Source organism: Dipodomys ordii, unplaced genomic scaffold (assembly GCF_000151885.1).
Source record: "Dipodomys ordii isolate 6190 unplaced genomic scaffold, Dord_2.0 Scaffold11, whole genome shotgun sequence".
In the NCBI taxonomy this organism is placed as follows: domain Eukaryota; kingdom Metazoa; phylum Chordata; class Mammalia; order Rodentia; family Heteromyidae; genus Dipodomys; species Dipodomys ordii.
Genome location: NW_012267227.1, coordinates 11375605 through 11395379, shown reverse-complemented (window position 1 = coordinate 11395379; position 19775 = coordinate 11375605). Strand labels below are relative to the sequence as shown.

The 19775-nt window shown below is 40.7% G+C and overlaps 1 protein-coding gene across 1 annotated transcript in view; it reads right to left on the bottom strand.

The window, feature by feature from the left end:
- Positions 1-3210: 3210 nt before the first annotated feature.
- Positions 3211-19775, bottom strand: part of Sppl2a (signal peptide peptidase like 2A) — a 54906-nt gene continuing 38341 nt past the window's right edge. The window contains exons 13-15 of the mRNA XM_013010167.1: positions 17447-17521; positions 14989-15149; positions 3211-3798 (exon numbers count right to left, since the gene is read on the bottom strand). Of these exons, the coding sequence (XP_012865621.1) occupies positions 3724-3798; positions 14989-15149; positions 17447-17521 (311 nt within the window). The 3' untranslated portion in view covers positions 3211-3723. The remainder of the gene's footprint in view (positions 3799-14988; positions 15150-17446; positions 17522-19775) is intronic.

Sequence of the window (19775 nt, the reverse complement as noted above, 5' to 3'; positions counted from 1 at the left end):
GAGTGGTTCAGAGGTGCTGCCTGGAGCTACTAAGCCCCAGGGAGCTGTGACTTCAGAGTGTCAGTAATGAACACTGTGGACACCTCCATGAAGACCAAGTCACAGTGCCCAGGTGGACATTTATGGCACTTATCTAGCAACCTACTCTTTGGGCTAGAAAATCGGTATCTGGCACCTGCAAGAAGACTTAAGAGCACTCAGGACAGGACTCCTCAATAAACTGTGTGGTGGACCCCAACTTCTCCTGCTCCTAGCTTGCAGGGGTCACTGGCCATTTTCCTTCTGACTTGCCGAGGGGCAAGCTAGTGGCGGCGAGGCTGTCAGCTAGGCCCTGGGGTTAGCTGGAAGCCTCATAGACCAGCCATTCAGGCAGCTGCTTTCTCACAAGCTATGCACATCTGGAAGAGTTCTCTTTTGTTTCACTCTAATAAATGTAACCTGTTGTCCTAAATTTCCCCTACTTCCATCCTTGAAGTCTTTCTTCTCCAGACCAAGACCTCCTGAGATTCCCAAAATAGTAACATAAATTGGGTGATGAATTGCACTCAACTAACAACTAACTGTCATCTGAAACAAGCTTCCAGCTTAATGATAGTACATTAGGATATCAAGGTCCTTTCTCACAAAATTCATACTTGTTTTTGCTGAACTAAACAAGAAATAATCTACACTGCAATGGTTTTTGCTGGTACTAGGACTTTTAGACTTGGGGTGCTATGTTCTCCCTTGGTGGTACCCTATGAATTACAGCCTCTTGTTCCATCTTTTTCCTGGTTAATTGGGAAAATGAGTCTTCCAAATTTGTCTGAGCCAGCTTTGACCCAAGGTACTCAGATCTCAGCCTCTTGAGAAGCTAGGATTGGAAGTGTGGGCCACCAATGCCTGGCTCTACATTACAATTTGTGATACTCAGCAATTTCTATTTGTTTAGCCACAAAAATGTTCATAAGAACTTTCTAGTAATTTTAGCATTAAGTATTAATAAATACAACCTATCATATTTTTTAAGTCATCCTTTGGGGACAAAAACAAACAGATTCTCTTTCTCTTAAAAGTTCTTGGTGGCAAAAGATCCAGAGAGGAAGAAATGATAGAGCTTTTTATAACCAAATCTTCAGATCTCTTGTTAATTCATTTTGACTCCCCAAAATATTTGTATTTTAACTTCTCCAAGTAACTATTTTAAACTGGTCTGCTTAGATTCAAGTACAACATTGATGATGGACTATAGGAATTTTACTTTCTAGTTCTTATTTCTACTGAAAATTATTTTGATTGTTTGGGGGGGGGAGGGTAGCTCAGTAATAGAGTTCTTGCTTACCATGCATAAAGTCTTGTTTTTGATCCTCAGCCCCCCCAAATAAAACACAACAAAACAAGCCTTGATTAAATAGAAAAATCTTTAGCTAACTAGAATAAGATTTTACTGCCAGGCGCCAGTGGCTCATGCCTATAATCCTAGATACTCAGGAGGCTGAGATCTGAGGATTCCTCTTTAAAGCCAGCCCAGGAAGGAAAGTCTATGAAACTCTTATCTCCAATAAACCACCAGAAAACCAGAAGTGGCGCTGTAGGTCAAGTGTGCTAGCCTTGAGCTAAAGAGCTGAGGGACAGCACTCAGGCCCAGTGTTCAAGGCCCATGACCAACCCCCCCCCCAAAAAAAAGACTTCCTTGATAACTAATGGCTGGATAAAGCAGAATTTGTTTCAAGTAATTCTAATTTCTGATTTCTAGATTCACTAGTTGATGTTTTTCTGGTGAAAAAAATTCTAGATTCAGAAGTTAAAATATTAGGCACTAATTAGAGAAACCAAATTATTCTGAAAATTCATCTCAATGTAGTTCCTTAAGAAAACACAAGGGGCTGGGAAGGTGGCTCAGTGGTAGAGCGCTTGCCTTGCATGCATGAGGCCCTGGGTTCGATTCCTCAGCACCACATAAGCAAAAAGAAAAAAGCCGGAAGTGGCACTGTGGCTCAAGTGGTAGAGCACTAGCCTTGAGCTGAAGAGCTGAGGGACAGCGTCCAGGCCCAGAGTTCAGGCCCCACGACTGGACCCCCCCCCAAAAAAAAAAGAAAACACAATAGTTCTAACATTCTTCATAAGATGTAGTTGAGGCTTTTAAATATGGTAAGGCCAGGATGTGACTGCAGATAATTTTACTAAGAAAGCTGTACTGTAACAAGCATTGTATTGACATTATAAATAGTTGGAGTTTTAAAATGGCATTTAATCTGTTCTATTAGAGACTGCCAAATAAATTAGGTTCCTTGGAAAAAATTCAAAATTTGATATAAGGAAGAGAAAATGAAGATTAACTCTTAATTGTCGGGTAAGTCATTGGCCATAAACAAAAGTAGAAAGAAAGGCTGACTGTCCATGAAACTTCTCTATTTGTGATTTACTCAGCAAGTTAACAATTAAACAAAGCATGTAATATTAAGTTTAGTTCAAACATCAAAGGTCTGATCCATTTTAAAAGGCACTGTTTTTATCATTTAATAAATTCATTTGGCATTAGAATAAAAGACTAGATATGTTCACATATTTTGTACAGTATTTATACAGAAATGACAAATCTTACTTCTTTTGCAATCATTAGTATTTTGGGAACCTCTTAGAGAAAATGAAAATGTAAAGATAATTCGATCTGCCTCCCAGAAAACATTTAAGCGCACACCTATTTTGCAAAAAATAAAGAGAAAAAAAAGAAAATTTCAAATTCAAAGTTACCAGCTAATTAGTGATTAACTGATCTAACCTGTTCATTGTATAGATGGGTTAAAAAGCACATTTATACTTTGAACAGAAAATAATAAACCAGCCTGCTCTGAGCTTAACAGCAGTTACTAGGGAGAAAGATAGGGAAATCAGGAGAAAACAGCCAAGGACGACTGTTGAGGGGCACTGCATGTGAACAATGAGCTATGTATGCTAATACATAGGCCTGGATAAGAAAAGTTTTTAAAGATCACAAATTACCATCCATAGAACCAAATTTCAAATATCAATGTGAAACTCAAAAGTTAAGCTGTACTTGCAAAAAATCTAGATGCCATATTTATGTCCTTTTAATGGATAGTTCTATATATTATGTTTCTCTGTATCTGAAAAGATAATTTGATATATATAGCTATATATGCAGCCTAAAGTAATTTGAGCTGTTAATTTTTTAAATGGTTATACACTTTCAAAATTTACACTACAAAATTGTGTTTATATTTATTCTTGAATTATATATTTCTAACCTTTTCAGGATATGAGGACCAGATTTTCACAGCTGAATGGCCTTTATGCATGGTCTGAAATAGTTATTTCTATAGAGAAGACAAAATCTACATAATTCCTTAATAAAACATTTGTTCATCTGCTCACTTTGCCATCATACTGTGATCCATCATTAGAGTTGAAAGAAACATAGTACAGTATGGAAAGGATGGAGTAGGGCAAGGCATTGTTTTTTAGAAAAATATACTTATATAATGGGTCTTGGAAAGCACACAGACCATATGCTTTTATTTAATGTGAAGGCACAATTTTGACATAATTAAAAGCAAATGCATTTTCATCCTTTATGATGTAATTTTCAGTACCAACTCATAAAAATATATATTTGCAAACGTCACTGAAAATGCTTTCAGATTGTCAATTCAAAAATTGATTTAAAAAGTCAAACTCTATTGGTAGAAAATCAATAACACATTATTGCATGTCCATGTAATATTACTGTTGGACAATCTGTTCATCAGTGGTCACTGGGTTTTCTTCATTTGTTGAAGAGTCCAGATGGGCCATTACCTAGACATAAACAAAAGAAATCAGAAAATGACAATGTTTCTTTCCCTCCAACATTCATTAATTTAGCAAAAGCATTCCTAGTTTTTAAAAAGGACCCAGAAACTTGAAGACATGGAACTGAGCATTTCTTTTAGAATACTGGGGCCTGGTCAATATCTGCGCGCTAAAAGAGATGATCAGGGGTGACACTGAACTTTCAGGAAGACTAATCACGTGACTCAGGGCCAACTTGCTTTCTCTGGATCCCCTGTCTCCATTTCCCAATGTGCACACTGCCCAGCATGGCAGTGAAAACTTCGCCACAAAAAGAAAACAGGTAACTGACATTCCAGGACATTCTAGGCAATGTCCACTTGTGTATGCTTTCAGTGGCTTTAGAGGTCATTGTGAGAATGCCTGCTGGCTCTGGGGCAGTGTTGCCTTACCGACACCTTCAACTAACCTTAAGACCATGTAAGGATGATACATGATCATTTGGAAACATTATATGAGAAGAATTTCTATAAAATGTATTTTTGGAGGGAGGGAAGGGCTAGTGGACAAGAACAAGGAAGGGACGAGGTAACAATGATCGACAAGTAATGTGTTCACTGCCTTACTCAAGTAACTAACCCCTCCGTACAACATCTTAACAATAGAATAACAACAAATAAATAAATTTAAATGGAAAAAAGGTATTTTTTTCTATGGTGGGGTTTACACCCAGGGCCTTGCACATAGTAGGAACATACTGGTTCATTGAGCTATATCCCCAGGTTCCCCCCACACACTCCCAGTCCTGGGGCTTGAACTCAGGGCCTAGGCACTGTCCCTGAGCTTCTTCTGCCCAAGGCTAGTGCTCTACCACTTGAGCCACAGCGCCACTTCTTGCCTTTTTCTGTTTATATTTTCAAACCCATGGCTTCATGCCTGCTAGGTAAGCACTCTACCACTAAGCCACATTCTCAAAGCCACCCACTAGTGACTCACGCCTTAATCCTAGTTACTCTGGAGGCTGAGATCTGAGGATCATGGTTCAAAGCCAGCCCAGGCAGGAAAGTCCATGAGACTTTTATCTCCAATAAACCATCAGAAAACCAGAAGTGTGCTGTGGCTCAAGTGGTAGAGCATTTGCCTTGAGCTGAAGAGCTGAGGGACAGTGCCCAGACCCAGAGTTCAAGCCCCACGTCCAAAAAAACAAAAAAACCACAAACAAACAAACAAAAAACTGACTTGAAGTCAAATGATACCTGAAAACAAAAATCAAGAATATATTTCCTATAGGTTATTTAAAAGACACCATCAGAGAACTGTTTTCACATGGTTACTTCTGTTCTGCCTTTCTTCCCATTAAAAAAAATCTGCTTCAATACTTTCAGTATTTTTATCACTCTTCAGATAAAATTACTTAAAAACAGAAAAAAGTATTTAGTGTCTTTGTACAATGATTGTCAAAGACTTTAAGATTAATGATTAAATTTCAGTATTAGGATGTACTTCACTTCTGTGTTAAAAATAGGAAATAAGAAGACTGGCAAGAAGAATGTCTCTAATTTCATAAATAAGTTCTAAAAGCTTTAGGGTGGAATCACTCCAAATGGGATTATTGGATTTGCCAGGCAAGAATGTATACAAACAGAAGCTTGCAGCTGACAACTGTCTCAACCCATGGAAACAGCTTATAACAAAGCTCAAACCTGCTGAATGCTCCCCAAGTTCCAGTCAATTTTGTGGCCTATATTTGCCAAAGGACTCCTAGAGTAAGGAGTTCATGTTCATGGCCATTCTAGGAGAAAAGAAAAATTGAGCTGGGGACGGAGCTCAGTGATACAGTGTCGGCTGCTTTTCCCTTTTCCACCAGTACCCGGGGCTTGAACTCAAGGACTATGGCTGGTGTTCCACCACTTATACCATGCATCCAGTCCAGTTTTTTGCTGGTTAATTGGAGATATGGTCTCAAAATTTTCTGCCTGGGCTGGCTTTGAATAATGATCCTCAGATATCAGCTTCCTTGAGTAGCTAGGATTATAGGCATGTACCTAGATGATGCTCTAGCTTTGATCCCCAGTACTACAAAGATAAATTAAAGGTATAAGATTAAAAAATCTTAAGAGACTGAGATTCCCTTACATCTGTTCAGATGGTGTGTGTTTTAAAAATAATTAGTAAATGCTAAATCAATATAGGTAGCCATTACTAAGCACTGAATTACAAGAAAGGTAAGATGAAGCTGCTGAACCATCAGAAGGAGAAGCGTGTAAGACAGATTTAGGCCCCTTTCTTCGGACAGTTTTCAAGCTCTAGGGGTGGCAACCTTGGAGAACAGGTGGTGGGAGAAACCCTGAAGAAATACATGCTTGTGCTTTCTGAATTCCCAGGTAACTCACTGGCACTGTAATCTACTTTCTAAATGTGGAAGTATATTATTAAACATCCTTTTTTGCTGGTGATCTAAAGATTTGAACTCAGAGCCTCGTGCTTGCTAGTCCAGCACTCCGTCACTTCAGCCACAACCCTCCCCACAACCCTCCTCCCTAAGCTTCCTAACTTTCAGTTGTAATTACAGATCTGGCTTGTTTGTTGAGATAAGGCTCTTGTTAACTTTTTGCCCAGGCTGGCCTCCAATTTTGATTTTCCCATCTTCGCTTCCCAGGTAGCTGGGATTACCACCCTCAGTTCCCCTAAAACGTTCTCAAAGTTCACTTGTTAAAATACAATCATCATCTCTATTTCCCATTTACTTTTCTTCTTCTTTTCTTTTTTTTGGCTGGTCGTGGTCCTGAACTCTGGGCCTGGGCGCTGTCCCTCTTCAGATCAAGGCTAGCGCTCTACCACTGGTGCCACAGCGCCACTTCTGGCTTTTTCTGCTTATGTGGTGCTGAGGAATCGAACCCAGGACCTCATGCATGCAAGGCAAGCACTCTACCACTGAGCCACCTTCCCAGCCCCTTTTCTTCATTTTTCAATAAAAATAAGTTAAAGACATAAAGAGTAAACTTTGTGGTCTTTTAAGTGTTTTGATTTGTTTTTTCTGTCGGTCCTAGGGCTTGAACTCTGGGCCTGGGTGCTGTCCCTTAGCTCTTCAGCTCAAGGCTAGTGCTCTACCACTTGAGCTGGTAGCTTATTGGAGATAAGAGTTTCAAGGACTTTCCTGCCCGGGCAACAAATAAATATCATTCATAAAATCACTGGTAAAACTGGTATACATTTTGATAATATTTGTAAATAAGGAATCTCATTCTGGAAAGGAAAAGAGGCCAGAGGTCAGATATCCTCTGAAATTAGATCAGTTAGTCTGGCCTTTTCCCAATAACTGCTTATTGAGAATTGAACCCATCTCCAGAAAGAAGAGTCTACTGCAACACTCATTAAAGCAGGTAAATGAAGTTGCTGATCCTCAAGCAGAGTCATTTTAGTGGCTCTGAGTTCTGACTTGTCAGTTATGTCTTGTGACTTCTAAAAATAATTAGAAGTACTAGTGACATTTAACAAGGGCCACTGTCGATTAGACATCAACACACTGAAAACTTACTATCCACCTACAGGAAAACAGCCCACTGCAAGGTTGAATAAATAATTCGACTCCACTGATTTAATAAAAGGGGAGAGATTTATGAGATGTGAAGAGAAACCAGAGTATTACACTGATCAGCATTACAAACGAAAAGATCCCTTAAAGCAATTTCTCTGGTTCCATAATTCAAAGTAATTTTGATGATGATGATGATGATGATGATGATGATTATGATCATCATCATCACTGGGGTGGTGCTGGTGGTACTAGGGATTGAATTTAGGACTCTATGCATGCTAGGTGGTCCACTTAAACCACACCTTTAGTGATTTTTTGTCTTGGTTAGTTTTGAAGGAGGGTTTTACTTTATGCCTAGGTCAGCCTGTACTGTGGTCCTCTCAGTTGTGCTTCCATGTATCACTGGTGTGCACTACTGTGCCCAGCCACAGTGCTTCCTTTGTAGCTGGGGTAACAGGTGTCCACCACTAGGCCCAGTCATTGGGTGAGATAGAAGCAGGAGAACTTTTATGGCAAGCTGGTCTTCAACTGCAATCCCCAAATCTCTGCCTCTCAATAGCTAGGATTATAAGCTTGAGCTACCATGCCTGGTTCTTTATTTACTCTACACTAATTAGAACTTAGACTTCAAGTAAAATCAAACAAAGACTGTAGCTTCTGAAGAAATACTGCCAAGGAGCTAGGAAGGTGGCTCAGTGATAGAGTGCTTGCCTTACATGCATGAGGCCCTGGGTTTGATTCCTCAGCACCATATAAGCAGAAAAGGGCAGAAGTAGAGCTGTGGCTCAAGTGGTAGAGCGCTAGCCTTGAGCTGAAGAGCTGAGGGACAGTGCCCAGGCCCAGAGTTCAGGCCCCACAACCAACAACAACAACACAAATACTGCATAACTACCCTTAGGTTATAGAAAGTAAATTTTAATTAAGATTTCCAAATTAGGGCTGGGAATGTGGCTTAATGGTAGAGTGCTTGCCTAGCATGCATGAAGCCCTGGATTTGGTTTTGCAGTACCACATAAGCAAAAAAAGCTGAAGTGGCTGGGTTGGGAAGGTGGCTCAGTGGTAGAGCGCTTGCCTCACATGCATGAGGCCCTAGGTTTGATTCCTCAGCACCACATAAGCAGAAAAAGCTGGAAGTGGCGCTGTGGCTCCAGTGGTAGAGCGCTAGCCTTGAGCTGAAGAGCTGAGGGACAGTGCCCAGGCCCAGAGTTCAGGCCCATGACGGGCCAAAAAAAAAAAGCTGAAGTTGCGCTGTGGCTCAAGTGGTAGAGTGTTAGCCTTGAGCAAAAGGAGCTCAGAGACAGTGTCCAGGCCATGAGTTCAAGGCTGAGAACTGACAACAATAATAACAACAATAACAAAAGGATTTCCAAATTAGTATTATTTTAGTAAAACGATATAGAAATGCTGCTTCTTTCTTTTCTTTCTTTTTTTGGCCTGGGCACTGTCTCTGAGCTCCTTTTTTTGCTCAAGAAATGCTGCTTCTTTTTTATCACAGAAATTCACAGAAAAAGCTGAAAGATTCCAAGTGAAGTACTAAAGTATTTCTTATGAAATCTCTACCTTAAAGCAACAAAAGAGGTAAATTTGTCTGTTGCAAATAGGATAAGATGGGTAGATGATGCACACTTCTTAAATTCTATTCCTCCTGGAGGTGGAAGCAGGGGGATTTTGAGTTTGAGGACAGATTGGGTAAAAGGTAGTGGAAAATAAAAATAAAAACAAAATGGCTCCGGGTGAAGCTCAAGTGGTAGAGTGCTTGCCTAGTAGATTTGAAGCCCTGGATTCAATCTCCAGGAGAGGAAGAAAAGAAGAAAGGGGTGGGGAGGATTGGGGGGTAGGCTGGGGGAGGATGGGAAGGGATAGGAAGGGGAAACTAAGGAGGAGGCTACAATGCTTGATAAGAAATGTACTCATTATCTTGCCCATGTAATTGTAACCCCTCTGTACAATATTTTCACAATAAAATAAATAATAAATAAATAAATGAAGAAAGGGAGTGATGAAGGGAAGGAGGGACAAAGGGACAAAGGGAGGGAGGGAGGGAGGGAAGGGAGGAAAAGAAGGAAAAAGGGAGGGGGGAAAGATTAAGGGAAAGAAGGGAGGAAGAAGGACTGTCAGGACAACCTGAGTTTTAGAGAAACTTTAAATCTCTCCAGAATTGGGATGCAGCTGTAGTCACACAAGGCCCTGGTTCAGTCCTGGAAATAGGGCAATAAATGGATGGGGGTGGGGTGAGCAGATGCTCACCCTGCAGGGAAAGTCCTGCTTTTTTTAAACTATAGGTTGAGTACTTCTTATAGGAAATGCTCAAGATATTGATATTTCGAGGGGAAGTGATGGCATATTTGCCTATATACACAGAATGACGTATCTTAGAGATGGATGCGAGCCCCATATACAGTTCACTTGTTTCATATGTACAGAGCCATGGGGGTCATTTTACACAGTCTTTTTAGGAGATTTCAGCACATGAAGTCAGCTATGGAATTTTCTAGTTGTGGACTGTTGATACCCCAAAAGCCTCAGTTTTAGGCATTTGGGATTTGTATTTTTAGATTAGGGATGCTCAAGACATACCACTATCCTTGCATTCAACTCAGTTATTTGGTGTTAGAATGATCACACGATTAATAGCATAAGCACATTTGCTAGTCACCTTAGATTTTTAACTTGATTTTATGTTACTAATTTTGTCTTTGGTTAGTTCAAAACAGGAGCAAGATTTTTGGTACTTACAAAAAATGATAGTATGTAAAACTGTAGAGACACTTAGTCTAATGTTCTAAAAGTATGTCATTAAAAATTGTATGTAATGTTGGGCATAGTGAGGCACATCTGTAATCCAAGTTACTTTGGAGGCAGAAACAGGAGGATCAAAGTTCAAGGCCAGACAGAGCAAAAGTCAGGGACACTCTATCTCAAGAACAAACCCTGCGTAAGGTGGCTCATTCCTGCAAATTCAGCTACTCAGGAGTTGGAGGGAAAGGGAATGATGTATGTGATCCAAGCAAAGTTAGCAAAAGACCCTATTTGAAAAGCAAACTAAAAGCAAAAGAAATGGGGTATGTGGCACAAGTGGCAAAGAACCTGCTTAGTAAGCAGAAGGCTGAAACACAACCAGGAAGTTCATACACACATATACCAAACAGACAAAAGGGCAACAGATTAAGGATTAAACATTATATCTGCCTTTTTTTCTTTTTTCTTTCTTTTTTTTTTATATTTCCCATACTTTTACTCTATACTTTTTTTTTTTGGTTGGTTGTGGGGCTTGAACTCTGGACTTAGGCTGTCCCTGTGCTTGAGCCACAGCGCCACTTCCCTTTTTTCTTTTTTTTTTGCCTGTCCTGGGCCTTGAACTCTGGGTCTGGGCAGTGTCCCTGAGCTCTTTTGGCTCAAGGCTAGCATTTGACCACTCGAGCCACAGCATTGCTACAGGCTTTTTCAGTGATTAATTGGAGATAAGAGTCTCACAGACTTTCCTACTGGAGCTGGCTTTGAACCACTATCCTCAGATCTTAGCAATCTAAGTAGCTAAGATAACAGGCGTGAGCCATCAACACCTGGCTATACAGTTGCCTTTTTTTTTTGTCATGAGGCTTGAACTCTGAACTCTGGGCCCAGGCCCTGTCCCTCAGCTCTTCAGCTCAAGGCTAGCGCTCTACCACTTGAGCCACAGAGCCACTTCCAGCTTTTTCTGTTTATGTGATGCTAAAGAATCGAACCCAGGGCCCCATGCATGTGGGGTAAGCACACTACCACTGAGCCACCTTCCCAGCCCCTATAGTTGCTTTTTTAACTGAGCATTTCTGGTATGTAAAATACTGTTAGAAGCACTGTATGTTCTTCGCCAGAGGCGCTCACAACATAGTGAAGAGACAAGAGATATACCTACACTGCAGGGAGGTTAAGTATATCAAGTACAAAGCTTTAAAAATAGAGGGAAAGGTGACCCTGACCTCAAATAGATGACTTAGTCTTTTCTAATTCATGGACATCTGTCTGCAGATGGCAGGTTTTAGTTGGGAGAAATATGAGATACTCTAGAAACAGAGATGAACAAAGCTTTGGAGAAGTGGAGGTTGGGGGTGAGGAGGGAATTGATTACTGAGCCTGGGAGCCAGAGCTGATGTAGCTGGGGCCCACGCTGGGACCTCACCAAGCTCCCTCTGCTCAACCAGGCTTGTGGTTCTTTATTTCACTTTAAAAGACTCTGCCTTGTTTATCTGATTTGAACATCTACCACCTCACTTACTGAGAGCCTTGGGCTAACTCATCACTATGGATTACTTGTTCTCTGACTTGCCTACTGAGCCAACCACAATTTATGGCTGAGGAGACAGAGTCCTTAAGGATTTATTAATTTACCAGAAGTGATGTTGACGACCATTAATATACTGTCCTTACAAATAGTCACATTCAAGCTCAATGAACTTGGACACACAAAGCTGGTCCTAACCAATGAGACATTTTCTTTTCTACATGGCAAGGGAAGATATTACTTTTTGTGAAGACATTACTTATATAGCTTTCAAAAATGTTAGTCTTCTGTCAAAAGAGACTCGATAATTTTTAGTTTCCTACAACTAAATCATCTACAATTTCAACAGCTTTCCCATTTTATATTTACAGTTTGGTACACAATGGAAGAAGTGGTTGGGTCTAAACAAATAGCCTAAACAAAGAGACTACATCTCTGCATTTGTCCTTTCAGAAATTAATTAAGGTAAATATTCAAATAAGTGTACCAGATTTTTACCAAAATTCAAAATTTGGAATTTTTTTAAATCCAAACCAGGAAAATGAACATCTAAAGAACTTGAAAGTGACAACCAAACCAGCAAACGACAACAAACAAAAATCCCACCTCTTACACAAATGCTAACAAATACAGTGCTGAGGATAAAATGCGGAAGGCACTTTTCTAACCAGTATGTATATGGTACCATATTTAATTATTGACAACAAAATTAGCCATTTTCTGAAGTAGGTTAGTTATCCATCCCATTTTAATGGAGGAAACCAGGATACCGAGAAGCTAAGTAACTTGCCCAAGGCCACACACACAGCTGTGAGGATCACAATCAGAATTAGCAGTCTGGCAACAGACTCCATGTTCTGAGTGTCTTTATGTAATGCGCTTATGAAACTACACTGCAAAAGTGACAGGTTTACAAGCAAAGCAACGAAGAGTTCCGATACTTTTAAATAAATGTTGCCAGGATCAGAGCCTCGCTACTTTGGTATGTGCTGAAAGTCCCCAAACCTGCCTCTGGAGCTTTGTGTCCTGCCTCTGCTTTGTGTCCAGCTGCTGTAAGTTTTCCTTTCATAGGTAGCTGCTGCGAAGCAGAATGATTTGTTAAGATCATAACTTTTAAGAATGAAACGTAGACAAAGCATCTGCTCATAAGGGATACAAATACATCCCTCAGCCTTAGTACAAAAAAATTAACGTTAAAAAGTCAGGTACAGTAATTGTACAGTAATTGTAATCCTAGCTACTTGGGAGGCAGAGATTGGGAGATCTCACATTAAGAGTACCTCAGGCTTAAAAAAAAAATTCATGAGACTCCATTTTAACCAATGGCTAGGCACCACATCACATACCTGTCACCTCAGCAATGTAGGAAAGTTACAAATAGGAGGACTACAGTCCTAGATGGTCCAGGCATAAAACAATCCTATCTAGAAAATACCCAACCCAAAAGGAGTTGACAGAGTGGCTAGATTGATACAGGGTGATTATCTAAAAAGTGCAAAGCCAAGTCCAAAAGCCATACTGGAGGAAAAATCATTAAAATGAGGAAGAGCCATTTGGGGATATAACATTTAAATGGTGACACTAGCGTGTATAACCTATTTTAAAAGTCTGTACTTGGCTGGATGCTGGCGGCTCATGCCTGTAATCCTAGCTACTCAGGAGGCTGAGATCTGAGGATCACAGTTCAAAGCCAGCCCAGGCAGGAAAGTCCATGAGGGCTCTTATCTCCAACTAACAGGCAGTAGAGTGCTCGCCTTGAGCACCCAGGCCCAGAGTTCAAGCCCCACGAATGACGAAAAAAAAAAAATCTGCACTAGCATGTGGGAGGCCTTGGGTTTGATCCTCAGTACCAAAAGCAAAAAACAAAACAAAACAGAAAAAAAACAGGGCTGGGAAGTTGGCTCAGTGGTAGAGTGCTTGCCTCACATGCATGAGGCCCTGGGTTTGATTCCTCAGTACCATATAAACGGGAAAAACCAGAAGTGATGCTGTGGCTCAAATGGTAAAGCGCTAGCCTTGAGCTGAAGAGCTGAGGGACAGCGCCCAGGCCCAGAGTCCAAGCCCCATGACTAACCAAAAACAAAACAAAACAGAACCCCCCCCCCCAATTTCTGTGGATGTCACTTCTGTGGTAAAGTTAAAAGCTCTATTACTAGTTCTCTCAAGGACTTTGTGGCAATAAACAAATTCTCCACTTATTAAGAGAAGTTGAGACAATAGCATCATAAGATAGGTAAAGTAGGTATTGTTATTTTATCCAAATCTTAAAGAAATTACAAGACTTATCAGAAAGAAACTTAAATCAAAGCTTTTTTCCAATAGTAGGTTGTAATGTAATACATTAACCACCAATTCTTGATAAATAATTATAAAGTCAGTTCCGACCGACCTCAAGATGGATGTGAACAGTTTTTCTAGTAATAGATTTGCAACCACCTACTGGCAGTGCCTCTCTCTGTGAGCACTGACATGCACATGTGAGCGAGAGTGAGGGAGGGTAATTTGCTGTCACTGGGCAAAGCAGAGATAATACCCAACCAAGTCCCTGCACAAAGGGGGTGGATGCCATGGTCCTGATCTCAGCAGACACAGGTTTCCAACCCTCCTGGTTGCAATGCAAGTAGCTTTTATGGGAATACCAAAACCACTTAGGAAAAGAACAAAGTGATTCACAGACCTCTGTGAAGCAAGAATGAAAACAAGCCAGGTTCTAAGTTGGGCACCTGTGGCTCACGCCTGTAATCCTAGCTACTCAGGAGGCTGAGATCTGAGGATTGCGGTTCAAAGCCAGCCCGGCAGGAAAGTCCCTGAGACTCTTATCTCCAATAAACCACTAGAAAAACCAGAAGTGGCACAGTGACTCAAGAGGTGAGCGCTCGCCTTGAGCTGAAGAGCACAGGGACAGTGCCCAGGTCCAGAGTTCAAGCCCCATGACTGACCAAAAAACAAAAAACCAAGTCAGGTTCTGAATGAATGCTTTCCTTGTTTTAAAGAAAGTCTTAAAGAAAGGCCAATTTTGACCCATTTAAATCTGAAATGAGTGCCCATTCAAGTAACATTGGAATGTTGGAGAAAATGTATGTATTTTCGAATCCTTAGGACTGTTACTATAAATGTAATGTCAGCCTCAGTATTTATTTGAAAAAGTGTCATGCAATTTACTTTTATGAGGATTTGAGAAACACGTGTTGAAATGTTTTCCCCATGTCCCCTTCCCCTCCACTGTGTGCTATCTCCACTTAGCAAGCTTTTGGCACTAGATTCTATTTATAGACTGCAGCCCAAAGTGAGGGGACCCTGAATAAGAGGGTAGTAGTGAAAAAGTCAGACTTACAGGAAGTTTTTTTGGTATATTACTATATTATACATATAGACTCCTTCCAGCCCAACTCATGAATTATGACGTGCAAGCACATACCTGATAGTTGCTACCTTTCCAGAACTTTTTCATTTCCTTACGTCTCCAAGCAACAATGGAGGCAGTAATAAGTGTGCAAGGTACCAAGTAGAGGAGGGCAGGCTGCCCCTTGTTCATCAGCACCAGAACAACAAACGTAAGTATCATGCCAATGGCATAGGCTGCAGGAAGAGCACCAGGTGTCAGTCACTGCGGCATGCTGCAGAGTGGATCTGCCCTCCCCCATCACCTATTGGTTTCAAGTGTTTCCCATAACCCTTTTGCCATAAGAATTCATGTCATAATTTCATTACTTTTCTAGACAGTAAATAGAACTATATTCTATGAACTTCTGAAAAATTTGGAAACTTTCAACCTAATAATTACCTAAGAGATAATTTTAAAAATATAATTCTATCAAACCAGGTGGTGGTGGCTCATGCCTGTAATCCTAGCTACTCAGGAGACTGAATTCTGAGGATCTCAGTTCAAAGCCAGCCCAGGCAGGAAAGTCTGTAAGACTCTTATCTCCAATTAATCACCAGAAAACCAGAACTGGTGCTGTAGCTCAAAGTAGGAGAGTGTTAGCCTTGAGCATAGGAGCTCAGGGACAGTGCCCAGGCCTAGAGTTCAAGTCTCACAATCTATCTATCTATCTATCTATTAGAAATATATATATAGAAACAATAATAGAAATATATATTTCTATTATTATTAGTACAGAGGGGCTACCATTTCATAAGTCGGGTAATGAGTACATTTTTGGGGTGGGTGGTTTGAACTTGGGCTTGGATACTGTCCCTGAGTTCATTTTGCTCAAAGCTAGTGCTCTACCACTTTAAGCCACAGTGCTACTTCTGGTTTCCTGGTGGTTAACTGGAGATAAGAGTCTCACAGACTTTCCTTCCCAGCTTGGCTTTGAACCACAATCCTCAAATCTCAGCCTCCTGAGTAGCTAGGATTACGGGCGTGAGCCACCAGTGCCTGGTAATGAGTATATTTCCTTTTTGGATAATGTCACCCCTTCTTTTGCTTTTTCCCCCTCCTGTTCCTGCCCACAAGTAATTTTTTTTAAGTTATCAATTACCTGTTACTATTAGGGATATTAAAGTGTTCCACCAAGGTTGAGAACTTTATGCCTAGGATCCCCTGCTCTTTGCCTCCTATGTAACTAGGATTACAGGCTTTATCTACTGTGTCTGGTCCTAATATACATTTCTGATGTGAGGAGTTAACTCCATTGGGGACTTGCTAGAATATATAAAAAGTGGCTTCCCATGCAGGCATTTATCTATACATACAGAGCTTTAGTGTACAAATTTTCAGGTATTCACTTGAGATGTACAGAATTAGTAGAGTATTTTTTGATTACTTTCTGTTATTAACTCTGTCTCTCAGGGCTGGGAAGGTGGCTCAGTGGTAGAGCGCTTGCCTTGCATGCCTGAGGCCCTGGGTTCGATTCCTCAGCACCACATAAGCAAAAAGAAAAAAGCCGGAAGTGGCGCTGTGGCTCAAGTGGTAGAGTGCTAGCCTTGAGCTGAAGAGCTGAGGGACAGCGCCCAGGCCCAGAGTTCAAGCCCCCCGCCGGCCCCCCCCCCAAAAAAAAAAAAAAAAAACTCTGTCTCTGTCTCTGTCTCTCTCTCGCTTTTTTTTTTTGGTCAGCCCTAGGGCTTGAACTCTGGGCTTGGGCGCTGTCCCTGCGCTCTTCAGCCCAAGGCGAGCATTCTACTGCTTGAGTCACAGCGCCACTTCCGGTTTTCTTGTGGTTTATTGGAGATAAGAGTCTCATGAACTTTCCTGCCCGGGCTGGCTTTGAACCGTGATCCTCAGATCTCAGCCTCCTGAGTAGCAAGGATTACAAGCATGAGCCACCGGCACCTGGCTCAATTTCTCTCTTCCTAGGTAAGATGTTATTGTGCCATAAATTCATTTATATAAAAACAAAGCTATTGTAAAAAATCAAGTAAGATACCATTTACTGACTACTTACATGCCAAATGATTTAACACACATCATATGGAGAACTTAATCTTTTATTTCACACTTAGTTTCTTTTTTTTTTTTTAATGCTGTTCCTAAGCTTGAACTCAGGGCCTGGGAGATTTAAGACTGACATATTATCACTTGAGCTACAGCTCCATTTCAAGCTTGTGCTCGCACTTGCGCGCGCTCTCTCTCTCTCTCTCTCTCTCAGTTAATTGGAGAGAAAAGTTTCATAGACTTTCCTGCCTAGGCTGGCTTCAAACCATGATCTTTAGATCTCAGCCTCCTGAGCAGTTAGGGTTATGGGCATGAGCCACTGGAATTCAGCTCCCTAATTTCCCTTTTAAACCTCTAAAAGATTGTTAAATTATTCCCTTCTGATGTAAAAATGTGAAATTAATTTATGATGAATAATTACAATCCAAGACCCTTTAAGACCTCATCACTTCCTTTAGACAACACATTCAAACTAACAAAAAAAAACACAAAAGTTTACCAACTATGGATGAAATATAGTATACAGAAGAACCAGTCTGAACATCAAATCTTCTGCAGTATGCAACCAACAGACCTTAAAAGAAAAGCAACTTCACATTATTTTCTTAAAACAGCAGCAACACAAATTAAACTGTTCACTATATTAGAGTATATGTTACATTGTAACTTTTTAAAATTATGAGATCATAAAAAATACTTAAAGTTGGGCACTGGTGGCTCACGCCTGTAATCCTAGCTACTCAGGAGGCTGAGTTCTGAAGATCAAGGTTCAAAGCCAGCTGAGGCAGGAAAGTCTGTGAGACTCTTCTCTCCAATAAATTAACAACAAAGTCAGATGTGCAACTGTGGCTCAAGTGGTAGAATGCTAGCCTTGAGCAGAAGCATCTGCTTGGGGACAGCACTCAGGTCCTGAGTTCAAGCCCCAGGCCCAGCACCAACAAAAACAAAACAACAAAAAAAACTCTGACAAGTTTTACATGCTAACTTTAATATTATCATACTGTATTTTTAAATATTCCCCCCAAACTATTAAATAGTGTTTAAGTTTTTTAAATATCACATTTAAAAGATATTGAGTCAAGGGGAAGGTGGCTCAGTGGTAAAGTGCTTGCCTTGCATGCATGAGGCCCTGGGTTCGATTCCTCAGCATCACATAAGCAAAAAGAAAAAAGCCAGAAGTGGTGCTGTGGCTCAAGTGGTAAAGCACTAGCCTTGAGCTGAAGAGCTGAGAGACAGCGCCCAGGCCCAGAGTTCAGGCTCCATGACCAGACCCCCCCCCAAAAAAAAAACATATTGAGTCAAATATACACATATATACACATATGTATATATGTATACACACACACACACACACACATATGGGACTCACACCTGTAACCTCAGCTACTCTAAAGCTGGGAATCAGGAGAATCATGGTTGGGGGCTAGCCTGGCCAAAAGTGAGACCCCCCCCCATCTCAACAAATAAGCAAAGCATAATGATATATACCTGTCATTCCAGCTATGTAGGAGACCATAGGGGAAACATGGTCCCAGGCCAGCCTGGGCAAAAACATGGGAGCTATCTGAAAACTAAAATAAAAAGGGCAGGAGGTATGACTTGCCTATTAAGCATGAGGCCCTAAGTACCACAAAGAAAATAATAACCAACCCTGTCTAAACAAATAAGACAGGGATGGTACCTGGGCCCTGAGTTCAGGCCCCAGTATTAGCACACAAAAAAATAAATGAACAATTTACTATATTTACAAGTTGTTTGAATTAATTCTGGTCTGTATATAATAAAGTAAGTTCTGTTATTTTTTACATTTTTTGATGTTTACATTTCCGTTTTAAAAAAATGTACCCTTTCCCTACAATCAAAATTTAGCTCTTAGAAGTGGAGGATGTAGGTCAAATGGTAGAACACTAGACTTGGAGTGAAAAAGCCAAGGCAGTGCTCAAGGTCCCAAGTTCAAGCCCCAGTACTTGTGCATGTGCACACATGCACACACACAGTACTGACAAAGTTAGCTCTTAGTGTCTCATGTATAGTCAATAACTCAGTGAAACATATTTAAGACCTTTGACCAGCTCTATACCAAGGATTATGTACAAGGTCTTAAGGAACATTCAACATGACACTGGTAAAATCAAGGACAAATTTGACGAAGCACAAGGATCACTAAGGTACTTGGCAGAATTCTTTTGCTGCCTTACAAGTAACTTGGAGATTCACTGAACTAAGAGTGCTGCTATAGTGGACTTTGTCATGCCAACTCACAAGAGAACACTGTTCACTCTCTCTTTAGGTAAATATAGAAAGGCTTTCACAGAAAAGCCAGGATTCCTCATCATCAACAGGCAGTCAGTGATAGGGAGCCAACAGGACAAGTGCTCAGTTGACAAAAAAATCTTATTAACTACTCTGTGTGTGTGTGTGTGTGTGTGTGTGTGTGTGTGTGTGTGTGTGAGAGAGAGAGAGAGAGAGAGAGAGAGAGAGAAAGAGAGAGAGAGATTTTGAGATAAGGTCTCACTAGTTGCCTCTAGCCAGCCTCAAACTCTTGATCATGCTGCCTCAGCTTCCCAAGTGCTAAGATTACAGCTGTGCGCCACGATGCCCAGCTAATTACTTTAAAAAATTTTATTATTTCTTATGAACATAACCTCAAGATTTTCTTGCCTTCATAATAAAAGATGAAACTTAGAACTGGATTACTTGGTCTTTTCTCTTGCTATTTTCCCCCACTTCAAAATGCCAGCATTCACTTTACTAAGCACAGTTTTCTTGGTAGTTTCAGCTTTTTTTCCAGAAAGTCAGCTTAATGTGCCACCACAGCCAATCTGCTT